At 40.6% G+C, this 21,776-nt stretch overlaps 1 protein-coding gene across 2 annotated transcripts in view; it reads left to right on the top strand.

The window, feature by feature from the left end:
* Positions 1–137: 137 nt before the first annotated feature.
* The window catches only part of LOC139562363 (protein FAM13C-like), a 62,268-nt gene continuing 40,629 nt past the window's right edge, over positions 138–21,776 (top strand). Inside the window, exons 1-7 of one of the 2 annotated variants that reach the window (XM_071380040.1) lie at positions 138–1,116; positions 1,204–1,276; positions 3,117–3,300; positions 3,480–3,689; positions 5,622–5,802; positions 13,566–13,740; positions 14,579–14,736. In XM_071380040.1, the coding sequence (XP_071236141.1) occupies positions 1,247–1,276; positions 3,117–3,300; positions 3,480–3,689; positions 5,622–5,802; positions 13,566–13,740; positions 14,579–14,736 (938 nt within the window). In that variant the 5' untranslated portion in view covers positions 138–1,116; positions 1,204–1,246. Of the gene's footprint in view, positions 1,117–1,203; positions 1,277–3,116; positions 3,301–3,479; positions 3,690–5,621; positions 5,803–9,883; positions 10,070–13,565; positions 13,741–14,578; positions 14,737–21,776 lie in introns of those variants that run through there. The other variant, XM_071380041.1, reaches the window with a different exon arrangement.

Raw genomic sequence — 21,776 nt, 5'->3', positions numbered from 1 at the left:
TGCTGTCTGACTAACATAAAATATGATTCACTGAAGACCTCTCTTGACTTCAGCACATGTGGTGAACATTTTGGTGAGGGAGCACTACTTGGAAAGTTTGACATAATTCAGTCATTTGGCAGTACACCATCCTCCCACTAAAAAACTTTGCATCATCTCAGTGGAACTGAAAAAATATATAAATGCAACAATTTTAAAGATTTTACTGAGTTCCAGTTCATATAAGGAAATCAGTCAATTGAAATACATTCATTAGGCCCTAATCTACATGACTGGGAATACATATATGCATCTGTTGGTCACATTCATACAAAAAAAAGGTAGGGGAGTGGATCAGAAAACCAGCCAGTATCTGGTGTGACCACCATTTGCCTCATGCTTCGCATAGAGTTGATCAGGCTGTTGATTGTGGAATGTTGTCCCACTCCTCTTCAATGGCTGTGTGAATTTGCTGGATATTGGCAGGAACTGGAATGCTGTCGTACACTTCGATCCAGAGCATCCCAAACATGCTCAATGGGTGACATGTCTGTGAGTATGCAGGCCTCCCTTAAAACTTGAGACATCTGTGACATTGTGCTGTGTGACAAAACCGCACATTTTAGAGTGGCCTAGTGTCCCCAGCACAAGGTGAACATGTGTAATGATCATGCTGTTTAATCAGCTTCTTCATATGCCACACATGTCAGGTGGATTATCTTGACAAAAGAAAAATGCTCACTAATCGGGATGTGAACAAATTTATGCACAAAATGTAAGAGAAATAAGCTTTTTGTGTGTATGGACATTTTCTGGGATCTTTAATTTCACCTCATGAAACATGGGACCAACACTTTACATGTTGCGTTAATATTTTTGTTCATTGTATATTTGACTACATGGTAGCAGAAAATAAAAAAACAGGTAGTATGCACATGCAGGCCGCCTATAATACCACTACCATGTTTCAGTTAGGAGGAAATTAACCGCATTCTGACTGGGGCGGGAAATTGAATGCACCCTCTGCGGAATCTCCATAGTTACAATACTTGTCACATGACACAAACATGTAAACAGAATACTAGCCAAGGCCTACAGTAAAATATTTCTTTTTTCTTTTGCTGTCTGTAAAGCTAGGTATATTTCTTCATATCTGTAAATATACACACGTGTGTGGGCGATGGATTTTTAAAAATTTGCCTCAAATATCAAACTTTTTGATAGATATCGGGAGGAAGAACATTCCAATGAATAAAATCGACTTGAGATGGGAGCAAGTGCCTCGATATCTCTCTGTGTAAGTTTGAGTAATTTCTTATTTTACAAGTCCTACAGTGCAATTCAGTATTGGATATAGCTTGTTAGTGAATAAAAGACAGGTAAGCGAAAACTGAATTGTCAGTGAATGCATCAGCCAAATTAGGAATTCTCAGCTAATGTATGCCATCTGTTTTACAGGAAATACAGTAAACGTTACGTAACTTCAGACAATTTTCCCATTTGAGCAGACACTTTGTTCCTCAGTTTGTCACTTAATTGTGGAAATCCTCTCTAAAAGTCCTAATTGTGTAGGCTTAATGTTAATTAAGTGCAAGTTAAGCAGTAACCCAGAGAGATTACACTTTAGCATGGCTTTCAATGGCTTGAATAAAGGGTAAAACCATTTTAATTCGATCACTTTTTGACAGCATCCCCTTTGATTTAAATACAACTTTCCATACACGTTTGCCTACGGAAAAAAGTGGTCAGAAAGGGAATTTTTGGGCCTGAATGCCAAACATTCAGGAGGTAAAGGTGCTCAACGTTGAACCATTTTACGTACAAACATACCATGAGACATCCATGTCTTCCTCGCTGGAAAATATAAACAGTGGAGTTTGATATCATTTAAAGTTTACAAACAAGGTTGTCAAACTATTTAATAATTTCTTCAATTATTATACTTTTTTAATAAAAAGTATGACTTTTTTAACCATAAAGCTGCAATATGTAACTTTTGGGGCTACCCGATCAAATTCACATAGACATTTCAGTTCTAGATATGTCATTAGGCGTTAGATCTGTTTTATGTGCGCTGTTTGTATGCTTCCGGTTCTTACGTTTTGTTTTTGCATCTTCTACTTTCGGTTTTGTACAACAACTTCAAACAGCTGAATATGCAATATTTTTGGTAATTGAAAATATATTTCACAGCGGTTTAGATGGTACAATGATTCTCTACACTATACTTGCTTGTTTTGTCACATAAACTGAAATAGGCAAACTATTAATATGTTTGCAACCAGGACATGGCGGAGCGATTTCTGTATAGTGCATCTTTAACATCAATTATCTAAAAACGGGTTAACTTTCATATTCGCATATGTTGTAACTTAGACCCTACTTTACATCATATGAGGTTTTCGTGTTGTGCCCGCCATTGGTTGACACAACATGCTCTTGAATAAGGGTGGGTGTCATTTCAAACATAAAAATAGAATTCATAGAATAGACCTATCCCTTCAGACCCATACAATTTAACGGGTACACCATTGGATCTCCAACCATCTTTGTGGTACCATTTGAAAGTAGACATTTTTATTTTATTCCCATTTTAGTAAATGTATCAGCCAAAACTTGACACCCACCCTGTATTCAAGAACATGTTGTGTCTCAACGATTGGCGTGCACAAAACAAAAACATCAGATGATGTAGAATAGAGTCTAAGCTACAACATATGTAAATATGAAAAAAACATCTGAGTTTACGCGTTTTCAAGTAATTAACATTTCAGGTTAACATTTTTATCTGAATTTGATATATCATTTTTTTAATTCAAGAAATTATACAAATAGTTTGACAACCCTGTTTGTAAGATTTTAAATTATAGAAATCTCAACCGTTTATCTTTTCCAGTGAGGAAGACATGGATGTCTCATGGTATGGTAGGGTTTATATCAAAAAGTGATTGAATTCAAATGGATTTACCCAAAATTAAAAATGAGGAGTTACAATTGTGGATTGGCCTGTGGGATAACTGACTCTTATACTGTGTTGACGACTCTATCCAGTTGCCTCTTATCCTAAGCCTCAGGAAATAATGATAAGGACGACAAAAATTCCTACAGCTTAAAGTTTTGGTGTCTTTTCTATGCAGAGCGACTCATCTGCTGTGAGAATTCGGAAGCACAATGCGAAGATCAGCCCTGAGCCGACTGTTCCAGGCCCTGACACCAGTCCTGTCTTTGGGGTAACCCTTGAGAGGCTGAGGGAAGATGGACAGCTTGTTTGTGGAGTGCCCCGCATGCTGCGACACATGGTGGATTTCCTGGACAGAAATGGTAAGGCATCACACTGCCACGCACGCACGCACGCACGCACGCACGCACGCACGCACGCACACACACACACACACACACACACACACACACACACACACACACACACACACACACACACACACACACACACACACACACACATTACTTTGTTCACAGTCCATCCCCTGCCCTTACTCCAGGTCTGCAGCAGAGGGGTCTGTTCCGTCTGTCTGGCTCTGTGTTAAGGACCAGGCAGCTGAGGCTGATGTGGGACAGGGGAGAGAGAATGGATCTTGAGGTGGAGGAGGATGTCTCAATTGTGGCCTCCCTGCTCAAGCTCTTCTTCAGGGAGCTGCCCAGCCCCATCATACCAGAGCCTCAGCGCAAGGATCTGGTTCTCAGCCTCACAGGTATGGCGATTGACCCTTCGCTAGGGCCTGCCCCAGAATTTGGGGCAACCCCTCACAGCGATCCAATAGAGCTCGCCAGCTTGTAGTACTAAAAAATTGAAATGTGTTAGCATTTTCTACTTCTGGTTCTTTCAGCCATTCATATGGATGAATTGAATGGGCAAAGAATGGGTTTTTGGGATAAATGATGAAAATAAGGTTAACACAACCTTTTATACGTTTGTTCTCTGAGATACGATCAGACAGTTAACACGAACTTTATGAATTATGAAGCCTTTATGTGCTCTATGTGCTTGTTTTGATTACATAAATGCTTCAAAATTCCCAAAAAGTGATGTTAGCTGATGAAATAGATCTCATAAGATCTTCGAAACCTATGTTTACCACATACCTTATTTTCTGCATTTATCCAAAACCCCTCCAAAAAACCCACCTCTATGGATAGTAACTGTTTTCAAGTCCGACATCTCGGACAAGATCACTTTTTAAAAGCATGGAAGCCATAGAGCCCCAGAGTGGGGGTGTCATAATACCCATAAAACCTAGCGGTCAAACAGGGAAATGGTTCCAATCGTTTTTCGACCACTCATTTTTCCCATAGGGGATTTTAGAAACACTTAAAATAAGGGCTGTGTTTCGTGTAGGCTTACCCTGGCGTGACCTTTTGATAATCGTGTAAATGTTGGACAAGGTGATATTTATCATGCACAGATTTTATCACTCAGAGTTATCTCATGCCATATACTGTATGTTAAATCCAGGTCACAGTTTCCATATGATATGTGTGTTTCTGCTAACCTATAGCTGACATAAGTAGTGAGACCAGGACACACCTGGGGAAAATCGCAGATTGTTAATCTATCACAGTCTGACCTTTAGTCCCCACAAACATGCTTCCCCACTGTTCTCTGCAAATTTTGCTTTATGATGTGGGTAAAAGATCTCAGCAATGTGCACCACTTGTTTACGTGCGGTTCAAACACTACTCTGAAAATAAGTAATGATAAATACTTTTATGGTGTGCAATTGGTATTTCCAAAGATTAAGCCTAGATTTTCTACAGAATGATGCTATTGATGTTGATGCTATCAAATCAAATCAAATTGTATTTGTCACATGCGCCGAATAGAACAGGTGTAGACCTTACAGTGTAATGCTTACTTACAAGCCCTTAACCAATGATGCAGTTTTAAGAAAATACCTAAAAAAAATAAAATAAGAAAAAAGTAAGATAAGAAAAACAAATAATTAAGAGCAGCAGTGAATAACAATAGCGGGGCTATATACAGGGGCTACTGGTACAGAGTCAATGTGCGGGGGCACCGGTGTTGAGGTAATAAAGATAATTGTGTACATGCAGGTAGGGTTGTTAAAGTGGCTATGCATAGATAATAACTAGAAGCTGTTTAGAAGCCTCTTGGACCTAGACTTGGCGCTCTGGTACCGCTTTACGTGCGGTAGCAGAGAGAACAGTCTATGACTAGGGTGGCTGGAGTCTTTGACTATTTTTAGGGCCTTCCTCTGACACCGCCTGGTATAGAGGTCCTGGATGGCAGGAAGCTTGGGCCCGGTGATGTACTGGGCCGTACGCACTACCCTCTGTAGTGCCTTGCGGTCGGAGGCCGAGCAGTTGCCATACCAGGCAGTGATGCAACCCGTCAGGATGCTCTCGATGGTGCAGCTGTAAAATCTTTTGAGGATCTGAGGACCCATGCCAAATCTTTTCAGTCACCTGAGGGGGAATAGGTTTTGTCATGCCCTCTTCACAACTGTCTTGGTGTGCTTGGACCATGTTAGTTTGTTGTTGATGTGGACGCCAACGAACTTGAAGCTCTCAATCTGCTCCACTACAGCCCTGTCGATGAGAAGGTATTGAATTTTGATATGAAGTGTTGCTAATGTTCATGTCAAGATTTTCTTTATTTTCTCTAGAAAGTAAGAATGAGGCAGAGTTGAACGCGGCTCTGAAAGAGAAACTCAGCAGCCTACCTGTCGACAACCACAGCATCCTGTCTTACCTCCTCCACTTCCTGTCAAGGGTGGCCTCTCACAGCCAATCAAATCACATGCCTGTGGAGAACCTGGCCACAGTCTTTGGACCCTGTATATTCCAGTGAGTCATTGCCAATAGCAACCCTATTCATCACATCATAGATCACCCCAGAGACATTTTCAGGGCATAGAATTTAGGCAAACATTACAAGGGGGAAATGATCAGTCATAATAGCTAGTTGTCTTAATAAAAGAGACAAAAACATTATTCCACTGTATTCAATTGGTTAGTAACCTACACAACTGTAGTCCTAGTTCAGGTTAACATTAGTTTATAACAATTAAACATGACTTGCAGTTCCAATCCTCACAGATTAAATCAAAGTTTATTGGTCGCTTACACAGTTTTGCAAATGTTTATTGCAGGTGCAGCAAAATGCTTATGTTTCTAGCGCCAACAATGCAGCAATATCTAGCACTACAATTACAATACACACATAATCCAATAGTAAAAAAATACTAAGAAATTAAGACATATCAGAACAGTTGCACAATTAGGAGCTGGAAAGGGTGGAGGGGAGTTGACACAATTGAGGAAATGGGTGTGGAGTGGGGCGATAGAGCAGGACAAGCAGTGGCCGACAGAAGTTCTTGTACAGCTGTAGTTCACCAGTTTACAGAGCTCTGTAAATAATCTCATGGACAAAAATATTGGTCCCTGAGCGAATACTCTTTTAACAAAGATAACTGCAAAAAAAAGTTTATTGTAGCTATCCGTTTGCTGCATCTTTCTAATGGCAATTTGTCCCACTCTTCAGCTGCAAACTGCTCAAATTCTTCAATGTTTGAGTGGTGCCTTCCACCAACTGCTGTTTTCAGATCTTGCCATAGGTTTGTGATGGTATTCAGGTCTGGACTCATCGCTGGCCACTCCAGAACAGTCCAGTGTTTATTCTTGTACCATTCCTGGGTACTTTTTATGTGTGTTTGGGTTGTTGTCCTGCTGAAAGACTAACAACCTTCAACAGAGACCCAGTTTTTGGACACAGTTGAACACTGCACTCCAAAACACCTGCTACCGTAATTTCATGATGTCTTGCACGTTCAAGGCCCCCAGTGCCAAGGCCCCCAGTGCCCCCAGGCCCCAAGGCCCCCAGTGCAAAGCAACCCCACAGCATTATCTAGCCTCCCCCATGTTTGATTGTTATTTTCTTTGAATGCTTAATTTGGTCATTGGTAAACATAGGACGACCCCACTGCTGAGACACAAGAAGCCCTATTGAACTTTGCAAAAACCCACCTAAACAAGCATTAAATCCTGGGGAAATGTTCTGTGGACCAATTAAACAAAATTAGTGCTTTTTGGCAGTACAGATCAAATCAAATCAAATCAAGTTTATTTTATATAGCCCTTCGTACATCAGCTAATATCTCGAAGTGCTGTACAGAAACCCAGCCTAAAACCCCAAACAGCAAGCAATGCAGGTGTAGGAGCACGGTGGCTAGGAAAAACTCCCTAGAAAGGCCAAAACCTAGGAAGAAACCTAGAGAGGAACCAGGCTATGAGGGGTGGCCAGTCCTCTTCTGGCTGTGCCGGGTGGAGATTATAACAGAACTATGCCAAGATGTTCAAAATGTTCATAAGTGACAAGCATGGTCAAATAATAATCATGAATAATTTTCAGTTGGCTTTTCATAGCCGATCATTAAGAGTTGAAAATAGCAGGTCTGGGACAGGTGGCGGTTCCATAACCGCAGGCAGAACAGTTGAAACTGGAATAGCAGCAAGGCCAGGTGGACTGGGGACAGCAAGGAGTCATCATGCCCGGTAGTCCTGACGTATGGTCCTAGGGCTCAGGTCCTCCGAGAGAGAGAAAGAAAGAGAGAAGGAGAGAATTAGAGAGAGCCAAGAACAGATCAGTGATATGTTTACAGATTACCAAATTAAACATTCAATCAAAATAACACCCTCCCTACAATCAAACATAGGAGAGATTCAATAACAGAGTGATGAGTCCAGATCCCATCAAAAACCTATGACGAAATCTGGAAACAGTAGTCGGTGGAAGGCACCACACAACATTGAAGAATTTAAGCAGTTTACATCTGAAGAGTTGGCCAAACTGCCAGTAGAAACGTGCAGCAAGCACATTTTTTTACATTTATTTTTTATCATTGCCAAAGGCTGTTTAACTAAGTATTAGCTCCAGGGTGGCAATAATTCTATCATTGCCATTTGTTCGAAATTTCTTCATTAACATTGTAAACTTAAAAAAAATAGGTTCTGCAATGTTGACAATCCAATAACAACGTGTTCAATTTCCAATTATTTTAGAAGAAACAAAGAATTGTTTAGGACAAGTGCAATGGTGCCAATATACAGTATTTGGCTGCAACTGTTATGGCAGTCAGCACCCCTATATCCCCCCTCTCTCCTCTCACTCCTCTCATACGTTTGTCTGATTACTGGAAATAAGAGTGAAGTGTCTGGCCGGCAGAGTTTGTTGTACATTTTGGGATGCAAGAGAAAATGACAACAGATTGAAGTAGGGAGGGGATAGGAGGAGTAGGAAGTCCCGGTCCGGACGTCCTGCGCTGTCAGCCCACCAGGGCAAGACTGGTAAGAAAAGGCAGAAAAGAGAGAAGGAGAAAGATAGAAAGAAAAGCAGCAGCAGCTGTCACAAGGGTATTCCCATTTAGCGACCCACCGCTTCACCCCCCCATACTTTCACATTTTCCAGTCACACACTCAGGGTTTAAAAACCTTCTTGTCCCCCATACTTGGCACATGTGCTTGTACCTCATGTTCTTGGCTTACCTCCTCTTTAACTATCACGCTGTAATCTGGTCCTTTCAAAAGGGCTGGTACCACCCCCTTTGCGCTCACACAACATGCGTCTCTTGTTGCTTATACATCTGTTATGTAACTGGCATGACATTATAGTCATGACCTGTACCTGCTTCGGCTCCGCACAAACAAACTCTTTACACCCCAATGTTTCACATTCTCTTCCCTCCGTTTATTCTAAAGTTGTGCCATACAGTAGGGAGAGTGGGGTAAGTTTAGCAATTTCTTTACATTCAGCATCACTACGTCAAGGGAAATATAGTATTCTTCTAACAAAGATATCTGGATATATTTCAAGATGTTGAGATAATCAGAATTCATGTAAACATAAAAGTTTAGAAAACATATCTTGTCCAAAAAAAGTGGTCTCTTGGTAAGTTGAGCATAGGGGCAGGATAAGTTGAGCCGCTTTGGGGTAAGTGGGTGATGGTGTCCTGTGACAGTGGGTGATGGTGCTTGTAGGTTAATGTTTAATTAATGGAATGTGGTATCTTGCATATGTGGTATCTTGTATCTCTTAAATGTTTGCCTACATTCAGATATAGATCTCTCTGTTCAATATCACTTACCCTGGCATTGCTTGACCAGTTGTCAGGGACAGGGATGTTGTTTTGATGTGCCAATTTGTCGGAAAGTTCTCTGCATTTGAGGCTACTAAGCCCATGAAACTGGTTCTTGAAATTGTTTATATGTTTAGCAAGCTCAGACTCCATGTCTTCAGATAAGACCTTGTGTTCCTCTGCTACTCTGTCATAGCCTCTCTTTCACACAGGTACATGTTGGTTTTCTTTTTGTCAATGTACATATCAGTGTCATTCAGTCTATTTATTCATCCTTGCTGCTGGTCCAATGGACTTCTTCCCTTCTCTCACTTCCTTGGCTGCTCTCTCAAGAACATCAAGGAAGGCTAGGCCCCTGCTTCTTTTACGTTTGTATACACGGGCATGATGATGTCTGCTCTGTAACAATAATCATGCACTATCTTGAGTTCATATGCATGACACATTGCAAAAATACTAGGCATAAAACTGACAAAATGTCATGATCATTTGTATAGGCTCAACTTACTCTAATGCAGATATTTTTTTACTATATTAGCCCACACAGCTACAAGGATTCACTTTCATGCTAGGTTTAGAACCTCATATTGTATCCTATAGAGACCCCAACTGATGTATAAAACAATCTTAAAACTATTTACTTTGGTTTAGATACAAGCATCATGAAACCTATAACAATAAATTAATTTGACTTTGAAAATCAGTTTTTTGGACCTACCTTGCTTACCACTTTTTCCTTGTGGTTTCTTCCTTCACAGACACCCTGAAATGATGAGCTCTTCCTAAATCTTTGATCACATGATTCATTTTGTGGATGGTTTCCTAGAAACGGGGTGGCTCAACTAACCCTTTGGCTCAACATAATCTACTCTCCCCTACGGTTCTCCTGGACCTGAGCTCCCCAAAAAAGATACAAACAGATGGTAACAGCAAAAACATTCTAAGAAAAACAAAAAGACGTAAAAAGAGAATGTTTCCAGGTAAATTGATTGATTGGACTTATTCTATATACAGTGTCTTCAGAAACTATTCACCCCCCTTGACTTTTTCCACATTTTGTTGTGTTAAAGCCTGAATTTAAAATAGATTAAATTGGGATTTTTTGTCACTACACAATTTCTAAATTTTTACAAATGAACAAGGAAAAACTGAAATGTCTTGAGTCAACAAATATTCAACCCCTTTGTTATGGCAAGCCTAAATAGGTTCAGGAGTAAACATTTGCTTAACAAGTCACATAATAAGTTGCATGGACACAATAAGTGTTTAACATGATTTTTGAATGACTACCTCATCTCTATACCCCACACATACAATTATCTGTAAGGTCCCTCAGTCGAGCAGTGAATTTCGAACACAGATTCAACCACAAAGACCAGGGAGGTTTTCCAATCCCTCACGAAGAAGGACACCTATTGGTAGATGGGTAAAAAATAAAAAAGCAGACATTTAAGGTCCCTTTGAGCAAGGTGAAGTTATTAATTACACTTTGGATGGAGTATCCATACACCCAGTCACTGCAAAGATACAGGCGTCCTTCCTAACTCAGTTGCTGGAGAGGAAGGAAACTGCTTAAGGATTTCACCATGAGGCCATTGGTGACTTTAAAAAAGTTACAGAGTTTAATGGCTGTCATAGGAGAAAACTGAGGATGGATATACATAATTGTAGTTACTCCACAATACTAACCTAATTGACAGAGTGAAAAGAAGGAAGCTTGTACAGAATAAAAATATTCTAAAACATGCACCTAAAGTAATACTGCAAAAAATGTGGCAAAGCAACTACATTTTTGTTCTGAGTGTTACATTAGGGGGAAAATCCATTACAACACATTACTGAGTACCACTCTCCATTTTTTCAGAATAGAAAATAAACGGAATGGCAAAATCCTAGAGGAAAACCTGGTTCAGTCTGTTTGCCACCAGACACTGGGAGATTAATTCACCTTTCAGCAGGACAATAACCTAAAACACAAGGACAAATCTACACTGGAGTTGCTTACCAAGAAGACCCTGAATATTCCTGAGTGGCCGAGTTACTGTTTTGACGTAAATCTACTTGAAAATCTATGGCAAGACCTGAACATAAAAAATAATAAAAAAAAAAAAATGTAAATAATGAATTAAAAAAAGAATGTACAAATATTGTACAATCCAGGTGTGCAAAGCTCTTAGAGACTTACCCAGAAAGACTCACATCTGTAACCAATGCCAAAAGTGCTTCAATACAAGGTATTGCATTCTTATAGAATGAGATATTTCTGTATTTAATTTTCTATAAATTTGCAAAAAAAATCTAGAAACTTTGTCATTATGGGTTTTTCTGTGTAGAATTTTTTTTATTTAATCCATTTTGAATTCAGGTTGTAACACAACATGGAATAAATCAAGGGGTATGAATATTTTCTGAAAGCACTGTAGCACTTTTCTAGACACCCAAAGCACTTTAATAGTATGGGGAAGCTTACCTCATACAACGTGTAGCACCCACTTGGGTTACGCATAGCAACCAATTTGCACTAGAACACTCACCACACATCCGCTGGAGAGTTAGGAATTAGATTATGTCTCCATCACTGCCCTTGGGCATTTATCTTAAGACTAGAGGGAAGAGAGCTCCATACTGGCCTTCTAACACCACTTCCAGCAACATCTGGTCTCCCATCCAAGGACTGACCAGGACTGACCCTGCTTAGCTTCAGAGGCAAGCTAGCAGTGGAATGCAGAGTGGTATGCTGCTGGAATGTTCCTGCCCGGCATTCAAGTTCCTTCATTCTGGAAAGGTTGGATGAGCTAATCATATCTCTGAAATGTAGGACAAGTGGAGGCTGTTGAAAGGATTCGTTTTTTGGAATTGAAAGCTCACGGTGAAAACTTTGGAACCAGGTCAAGTGTTCAGTAATCCTTGTTAAAAGATATTTGGCTTTACAAGATAATCCACATTGCTTTTAGAATTTCTTAGTCTGAACTGTGTGGATTTTAATTTTCCACTTAGTTTGACACAACAAGTACTCAACACTATTTTACGTTCCATGGCAAACTGCACTACATGTTGAATTTCACTAGAGGGAACCATGAAGTAGATTCACATGACGCTTACTTATGTGTTGTTTCCAGTTCTAAAGTTTTCAGCAGGGCCGGCTCCAGGCATAAGCCACATAAGTGGCCCCCATTTACTGGTGAGAGTTAGAATAGTAGAATACACAAGGTGCAATTTTGAAAATTTGTTGCGCATCAGCAGTTTTATCTTGTTATGTCAATCACTGACAGTCACTCAATTAGACATGGTCACAGATACCTTTAAAAAAAAAGGTAGGGGAGTAGGTCAGGAAACCAGTTAGTATCTGGTGCCTCATGCAGCGCAACACAACTCCTTCGCATAGAGTTGATCAGGCTGTTGATTGTGGCCTGTGGAATGTTGTCCCACTTCTCTTCAATGGCTGTACAAAGTTGCTTGATATTGGCGGGAAATGGAACATGCTGTCGTACACATTGATGCAGAGCATCCCAAACAAGCTCAATGGATGACATGTCTGGTGAGTTTGCAGGCCATGGAAGAACTGGGACATTTTCAGCTTCCAGGAATTGTGTACAGATCCTTGCGACATGGGGCCATGCATTATCATGCTGAAACATGAGGTGATAGCAGCGGATGAATGGCACGACAATGGGCCTCAGGATCTCATCACGGTATCTCTGCATTAAAATTGCCATCGATAAAATGAGGTTGTGTTCGTTGTCCGTAGCTTATGCCTGCCTATTCCGTAACCCCAACGCCACAAAATTTGAGAGAAATGCTGTTTTTGTGCATATGGAATATTTCTGGGATCTTTCAGCTCATGAAACATGGGACCAACACTTTACATGTTGCGTTTATATTTTAGTTCAGTGTAGTAATCATGGTAGAATACCGACCGGGCATGCAGGGGGCCCCATTGATTTTTTTGTCACTCTCACTCATATATCATTAACATTAACATCTTGGCAAATGTGTAGAATTACAGGGAATTAGCTTTAAAACTGCACACATTTCCCTCCACCACACTGCAAAATTGGTATAATTGCATGAAATGGGCTGTCATTTTTTTTTTTTCTCTCTGCACCGTGTCAAAATGTGTAGAATTGCAGAAAGTTTGCTTTAAAGTTACAACATTTTCTCTACTCCCCATGTTAAAATGTGTAGAATTGCAAGAAATGTACTTTAAAACATATTTTTTTAAATCTCCACCGTCAAGAGGGGGGCCAATCAAATGTTTTGCCTGTGAGGTGGGGGGGCCCCCAACCAAATATGGCCGGCTCTGGTTTTTAGTATTGACATTGAATTGCATGGAGAAGCAAATCTCATTTTACAGTAATGGTGTGAATGAAATAGTTGTAAATGGCATACAATCGCTGAGTCTCCATTTCCTCTGATAAGCACAGCATTTTACTGAACACATTTTCATTGACGTTTGGTCTCCCTCTCTCTGTACAGTGTTCCATCAGGGCCTAGGATGCTGGAAGAGCAGAGTGTGTGTAATGCCCTGTTGCTCCACCTCCTGAGACATCAGTCTGTTGTCTTTATATGTCCCCCGGACCTTCCACACCCCCCTCCTAGCCAGGATACCCTATCACCACCCCCACCCCTCGCAGCCCTGTCCCATTTTAAGGTGAGACATGATAATGAATTCCTTTCTCCACAGTGATTTGTACTGTACATCTCTCCTTGGCGTCTGAGGATAGGTTTACAGAGGTTCATAATGTTTTCACTAAATTAACAATAGCCCTGACTCTGACCTTAACCCTTCAAATGCTGTTATCTTTAAGAAATGACAGGATATCCTGCTTCCCCTGACCCCTGTGAAGACAGGTGATGGGTTTCATTATGCATCATCCCACCCCAGTGAACTATGTTTACTTTGCAACAATATATAATATCATACAGTATTATGGCATATTTCCACCTGAAACTTACCCCATTGTTTTACCATAAAGGCTCAGCCTTTTGTGTTTCCACCTGCACGGCCCAGCTCCAGTGTCTCCCAGGGCCATGGCCTCAGTGGACCTGCTCTGACTTAGGGCCAAGGCCAGGCCACTGGTACTTTTCAGCTGTCATTCACATAACAATGGCTAAGCAACTCACAAAGGGGCAGCAGGTAGCCTAGTGGTTAGAGTGTTGGACTAGTAACCGCAAGGTTGCAAGATCAAATCCCTGAGCTGACAAGGTAGAAATCTGTCGTTCTACCCCTGAACGAGGTAGTTAACACACTGTTCCAAGGCTGTCATTGAAAATAGAAATTTGTTCTTAACTGACTTGCCCAGGTAAAAAAAGCAACCGTCTTGATAATGCTGACATTAACATGACACACTGGTGTGGGTTAAGTATTGGTAGGAAATTCCCCATATAAGTCACAAACCAAACATCTCCAATATTATGTTTGATAGCATCGTATAGTGCTGTGTCATGTACGGTAAGAGGACATTTCAGGGAGTAATGTGTCATTATAGTCCCGGCTGCAGGAGAGACTGGGGGGTCCTCCCAGCACCTCTCGGTCAAAGGAGAGTAACAGTGTGGGAAGGTTTGACGGAGACAGCACCACGTCAGAGACAGGAAGTCTTACTACCAACACACCCAGAAAGGCATGGACGCCATCTAACCTGAACAGGTACAGTCCCCGGCATAGTATCACCTGGACGTCTCTGAAAGAGCCCATATGAGAGCAATTCGAGAGATGGAATAATATGAAAGTGTAAAGCAACAACAAAAGTGGTGAAATGTTGAGAATGTCTACACAAGGTAAACATACAGTGTACCCGGGATGTACAACATTCCTTTCTAAATGGCCATGCCAGTTATGTGCACTTATGCAGTAATATATGGAACAATCATGCCACATTCTCTGTTCATTGTTCTGGATAATTCAGTCACACATCTTTACAAGCTGTGTCACACCTCTTAGAACATATAATTTCTCTGCTTACATCATGTACTTGTCACTTGTCAGCTGTCACTTTTCAGCTGAATGTAAAACATTGTTATTAGCAATAACTGTAAACAAGCATTTCTGAACTTTGACCTTACCTCAATGCACACTATGAAGCATTTATATATTTGTATCATCTTTTTATGAAGTTTGGTAATTGGTATTGCAAAAGCTTCAGCTACTCTTCCTGGTGTCCACACAAAACATGAAACATGACATAATACAGAATATTAATAGACAAGAACAGCTCAAAGACAGAACTACATCAATAAAATAAAATAAAATAAAAAGGCACATGTAGCCTACATATCAATACGTACACACAAACTATCTAGGTCAAATAGGGGAGAGGCGTTGTGCTGTGAGGTGTTTCTTTATCTGCTTTTGAAACCAGGTTTGCTGTTCATTTGAGAATCTCTTTATTATGGACAGACCTCTCCCCATCTTTACAACCATTGAATATATATATTTTTGACCATGACAGTTTACAATAAAGGTAACACCAAGTAATTTATTATCCTCAACTTGTTCAACAGCCACCACACCATACATTACTAGAATCAGCTGAGGTCTAGAAGTGAAATCAAATCAAATTGTATTTGTCACATGCGCCGAATATAACAGGTGTAGACTATACCGTGAAATGCTTGCTTAAGAGCCTTTCCCAACGATACAGAGTAAAAAATATATATACATAAATAATAATACAAATAATAATTTATGATTCCATTTGAGGACTTCAGTTGTGTACATTATATAATTTTATGATTGTTTTGATAACTTTATTAGTGCAGTGTCCGAGGCCACTCCTGTGTGTGCGTGTGGATGTTAGGCTTTGGTTCCTTGGATGTTGTCACCAAGCATGTTATGATGTCTGATCAGCAGTCTGGCTTTGTGGCCCCAAAAACTCAGGGAAACATTTGTATTGTGTCAGTTGATTTGCTCTGACATTGGTCACAGGAAGTGTTAGAAATCCCTCACCTGACACACCAGGACTCTACGCTGACCTTTTTTACAAGGAGCACGTGTGCGCCTAAGGGGAAAAATGTAGGCACACACAAATATTTTAGGTAATAAAGCTAGAATCCTTAATTTTTCTGGGAGCACGGGTGCTACTAAATAAAAATTTCAGGATCTCACAGATATATATTTAGGCACATATACGAGTAAAATGGTCACACTTGGGCCTCCTGAGTGGCGCAGCGGTCTAAGGCACTGCATCACAGTGCTAGGAGTGTCACTATATCTGTATCAAACCGGCTGTGATCGGGAGTCCCATAGGGCGGCACACAACTGGCCTAGCATCGTCTGGGTTAGGGGAGGGTTTGGCTGGGTGAGCTTTACTTGGCTGATCGCACTCTACTGATTCCTTGTGGCAGGCCAGGTGCCTGCAGGCTGACCTCGGTCATCAGTTGAACAGTGTTTCCTCCGACACATTGGTGCGGCTGCCTTCCAGGTTAAGTGGGCGGGTGTTAAGAAGCACGGTTAGGCGGGTCATGTTTCAGAGGACGTTTGACTCGACCTTTGCCTCCCGAGCCCGTTGGGGAGTTGCAGTGATGAGACAAGATTGAAAAAGGGGGTAAAATACAAAAAAAAGTTGCACTATAGAGCCCTGACTTTTTGCAGTTCCAAAACTGTAAGTAGATCCACATACCATGCTGCACTACTGTACGGGATGCAGGTTGACGTTTATTATCATAAGAGTGATTTATTCTTAGATAGGCCAGCTGCAAAGGCTATATTGTCAAAATTCATGAAAGCAAACATTTTCTTTAAACTTAAGGTTAAGCATTAGGGTTAGCATTGTGGTTAAGGTTAGAATCAGATTGTATTACTGTGCCAGCTAGTGACCAATCTGCAGAGCTGCCTCCAGAACAAGATTCATGGAGAGTTGATCTACAGCTATTAATTTGTTCTCCCATCCAGGGTTTTAACCAAGCCCTGCTTAGCTTTTATATTTGTCACTGACTACTACCAATATGCTATTGTGAGAATGATTATTAAGATACCTCTTAATAACTAAATATATTCACTGTTACTATCAAAGTCATTCCAAGGGGTAGGTTTAACAGCGCAAATACATATACAAAAGTATGTGGAAATCACTTCAAATTAGAGGATTTGGCTATTTCAGCCACAAAGTTGCTGACAGGTGTATAAAGTTGAGCGCACAGCCATGCGATCTCCATAGACAAACATTGGCAGTAGAATGGCCTTTCTGAAAAACTTTCCAAGAAGTCAGTTTGTCAAATTTCCAAACTGCCTCTGGAAGCAACTTCAGGGTCAGCACAAGAACTGTTCGTCGGGAGCTTTATGAAATGGGTTTCCATGGCTGAGCATCTGGACACAAGGCTAAGATCACCATGCGCAATGCCAAGTGTCGGCTGGAGTGGTGTAAAGCTTGCCACCATTGGACTCTGGAACAGTGGAAACGTATCCTCTGGAGTGATGAATCATGCTCTACCATCTGACAGTCCGATGAACGAATCTGGGTTTGGCGAATGCCAGGAGAACGCTACCTGCCTGAATGCATAGTGCCAGCTGTAAAGTTTGGTGGAGGAGGGATAATGGTCTGGGGCTGTTTTTAATATTTCGGCTAGGCCCCTTAGTTCCAGTGAAGGGAAATCTTAACATAATGGCATTCTAGACGATTCTGTGCTTTCAACTTTGTGGCAACAGTTTGGGGAAGGCCCTTTCCTGTTTCAGCATGACAATGCCCCCGTGCACAAAGTGAGGTCCATACAGAAATGAGTTGTTGAGATCAGTGTGGAAGAACTTGACTGGTCTGCACAGAGTTCTGACCTCAACCCCATCGAACACCTTTGGGATGTATTGGAATGCCGACTGCAAACCAGGCCTAATCGCCCAACATCCGTGCCCGACCTCACTAATGCTCTTGTGGCTGAATGGAAGCAAGTCCCCGCAGCAATGTTCCAACATCTAGTGGAAAGCCTTCCCAGAAGAGTGGAGGCTGTTATAGCAGCAAAGGGGAGACAAACTACATATTATTGCCCATGATTTTGGAATGAGATGTTGACAAACAGGTGTCCACATACTTTTGGTAATGTAGTGTATATCATCAATAATACTATTTATGCCTATATAGCATTTGCAAAGTCATCAACAGATATTGTTTCAATTCAACCCAGGGTTCAACTAAAAATAGACAATACATATAAGCCTAGGGTTTCAAGCTTTGGTTGATTTCAAATGGATGGTTGATTTCAAATGGAATCTTCAAGTTAATCATTAATACGTTGCATTCACGTCTCCATCTCAACCAAAAATGAAAGTTAAAGCATAGGACTTCAATCAAATCAAACTTTCTAAAGTGCATTTAAAGTTTGATTAGATTAGATGTAGTCCTATTCTTTAACTTTGACTTGTCGACAAGTTAACAAATTATATGTTTGATTCATGTCTCCAACTAAACCAAAAATAAAAGTTAAATTAAAGGATTAACATTTACATTTTAGTAATTTATCAGACGCTCTTATCCAGCTAATTAAATCCAGTGGCTCAGAGTGACTTACAGGAGCAATTAGGGTTAAGTGCTTTGCTCAAGGGCACATCGGCAGATTTTTCACCTTGTCGGCTCGGGGATTAAAACCAGTGGCTTTTCTGTTCTGGCCCAACGCTCTTAACCGCTAATTAATCCAGTGGCTCAGATGAAATTATTCTGCGTTGTCAACCAAACATATTTCAATCATCTTTTTGTAATACAGGAAATAGCCTAAAGATAAGGCTATCTTACAAACTAATGCAACAGTATTTATTCAACCTTAAAATTAGTAACACATCCATGGCCACATTTTGAGGTTAGCCTCCTGTAACTATACATGTCTTCTTATGTAATCATAGAAAGCGTGGAAGTTCAAGACAGCATGCAAGGGTTGCAGGTCTGTGGAGATCTTCACAATTGCTATAATAATCTGTGCAGAATCTTTAACTGCATTTATCACTTATACTTTAATGTAATCTCAACTACAATCCAGGTCATTTGGCTCTGCTATTTGATGAAGCACAGTGATAACACATTAAGCTGTTGTATAAATACTAAATATCTGACATTGTAATCCCGTTTAACCTTTTTTTTTATATAATTGAAAGTGCAGATTTAGATGACAACTAAATGGAAAAATCATATGTTGTTTTTCCATTGGAATTTGGTTGTGCTTAGATGGTTAGTGATAGTGGTTAGCATAGTGATAACACATTGTGAATTCAACAAACTTCTTCTTTTTCAGTTGGTGAATAAAGGTTGAAATCTCATTAACGTCAACATGTCAAGAAAATATTACCCAAACTTCCATGTTGAAATGACATGGTGTGCTCAGTGGGAAGGAACTGCTTATAGTCAATATATATATATATATTTTTTTTTTACCCTACCCCCTTTTCATGGTATCCAATTATTAGTAGTTACTGTCTTGTCTCATCGCTACAGGCTCGGGAGAGACGAAGGTCAAGAACCATGCGAACCATGCGTCCTCTGAAACACAACCCAACCAAGCAGCACTGCTTCTTAACACAGCGCGCATCCAACCCGGAAGCCAGCCGCACCAATGTGTCGGGAGGAAACACCTAGCGACCTGGTCAGCATGCACTGCGCCCAGCCTACCACAGGAGTCACTAGTGCGCGATGAGACAAGGATATGCCTACCGGCCAAACTCTCCCTAATCCGGATGACGCTTGGACCTCCCGGTCACGACAGAGCCTGGGCTCGAACCCAGAGTCTCTGGTGGCACAGCTAGCACTGCGATGCAGTGCCTTAGTGGTCTAAGAATTGCGCCACCCGGGAGGCCTTTCTTATAGTCAATCTTAATTATACTGTTCCTCTTTGGATTAGATACATTGAAATATGATGTCTTTACCGGATTACCGTTATCAATGGCTTCAGTTTTAGTGAAACATGCTTCTGCCGCAACACATTCATTTGACATTTGTCCTAGTTAACCCTGTTCTCTTCAAAAGACCTCTTCGCCACACAGGAGAGATGACAAGCAGCTGAAAACGTGTTCACACTTACAGGTGGAGAAGGACACATGCAGAGCCATGGAGAAAGAAAGAAAATATATAGTAAATTAACCTTTCTCAATACATCCAGTGAGAAAGATAATGGACCTATTCGCATCTGTAGCAGACTGTAGTTTCAGAATTCCACTCCTACATTAATTGGACAGCAAAAGGCGTAACGCTGGCTCATCAGGACGTTTCGGCCTTGACCTTCTTCAGATTCTTTCAATGACCTTCTTCAGATTCTTTTGTCTAATAAAAGTATGAATTTTTAATGGGTGAGCGAGCGTTGCGCCTTTTCCTGTCCAAAGATGTCTACACATTTGTAAGTTGCACCTCTACTCACGTTGGTTGAGCACCTACTTCTTTCCTCCTACATTAATAAAAATTGTCTCTGCCTCACTATTGGAAAGTGTAGAAAAGTGGGAAATTACTAATTACTTTAAGAAAAATATACATAATACAGCCATCTGTTTCAACGTAAGGTTTCCTCACCGAACTGAAGAGGCCTTGCCCCTTAGCAAGTGGAAACATCTATTTTGGAGACTTGGATGCGGGTGCGAAGTATTTTGGATGCAGTGAGAAAGGTTCATTGACTATATTTTTTATTTCTTTCCCCATGGCTCTGCATGCTAGGTTAATATTAGCTATGAGCGATTTTGTGCATGTGTGTGAGAGCGGCGTAAGAGCTAGTAGAAAAGAGAGCGAGACCCTGCTGTGTGTTTGTGCATGTATGAGAGAGAAACTGAGGTAGTCTTTCAGTTTCTCTCTCTCTCTCACTCCCCCTCTCGCTCTCTCTCTCTCTCTAACTCCCCTCTCTCAGCTTTCTCTCTCAATCCCTCTGTCTCGCTCTCTCACTCACTCACCCACCCACTCTCTCTCTCTCTCTCTCACTCCAACTCTCTTTTTGACATACATTGTGAATGGATACAGAGGAGTACCACGGTTCAGTGCCCTCTCACTGAGGTCTTATAATGATACGATCTGATGGAAGCTTTACTCTTCACATAGCTCCTTGTAAGGCTCTATTATTCCTGTTGTAAACCAAAGAAAGCTTTATTTAGACAACCGGTATGTACAATTCAATGTACTACACCAGCGAAGGTTCACTGATGGTTGTATCCATTCACAATGTAACTTGTGCCAATGTCTGAAAGTATTTACTGAAATCATGTTAGTCTCACAGTTCTGTTTTGAAAAGTACTATTCATATATTTTGTTTATTCCCAGTCATCAAGGATATTTGATATATTCCTTAAATCAAATCAAATGTATTTGTCACATGCTTCGTAACTACAGGTGTAGAATAACAGTGAAATGCTCACTTACGGGCCATTCCCAACAATGCAGAGAGAGAAAACCAGAAATAATAGAAAAATAATAACACGAGGAATAAATACACAATGAGTAACGATAACTTGGCTATATGCAGGGGTACTAGGTAATTGAGGTACTGTACATAAAAATCTAATTAGTGAAACATTAAAAAAGTTATAATTTTTACTGTAGATAAAACTATACTAAATATATTCACATCACCAAATAATTGATTAAAACACAATGTTTTGCAATGAAGGTCTACAGTAGCCTCAACAGCACTCTCTGGAGTAGCATGACAACTTCTGGAGGACGTCCTCCAACCTATCAGAGCTCTTGCAGCATGAATTTACATGTTATCCAACCAATCAAAGTATGAGAGAATGAA

This window comes from Salvelinus alpinus, chromosome 32 (assembly GCF_045679555.1).
Source record: "Salvelinus alpinus chromosome 32, SLU_Salpinus.1, whole genome shotgun sequence".
Lineage (NCBI taxonomy): Eukaryota > Metazoa > Chordata > Actinopteri > Salmoniformes > Salmonidae > Salvelinus > Salvelinus alpinus.
Note: the sequence above shows the minus strand (reverse complement) of the source record. Positions and strands in the feature narration are given on the sequence as shown.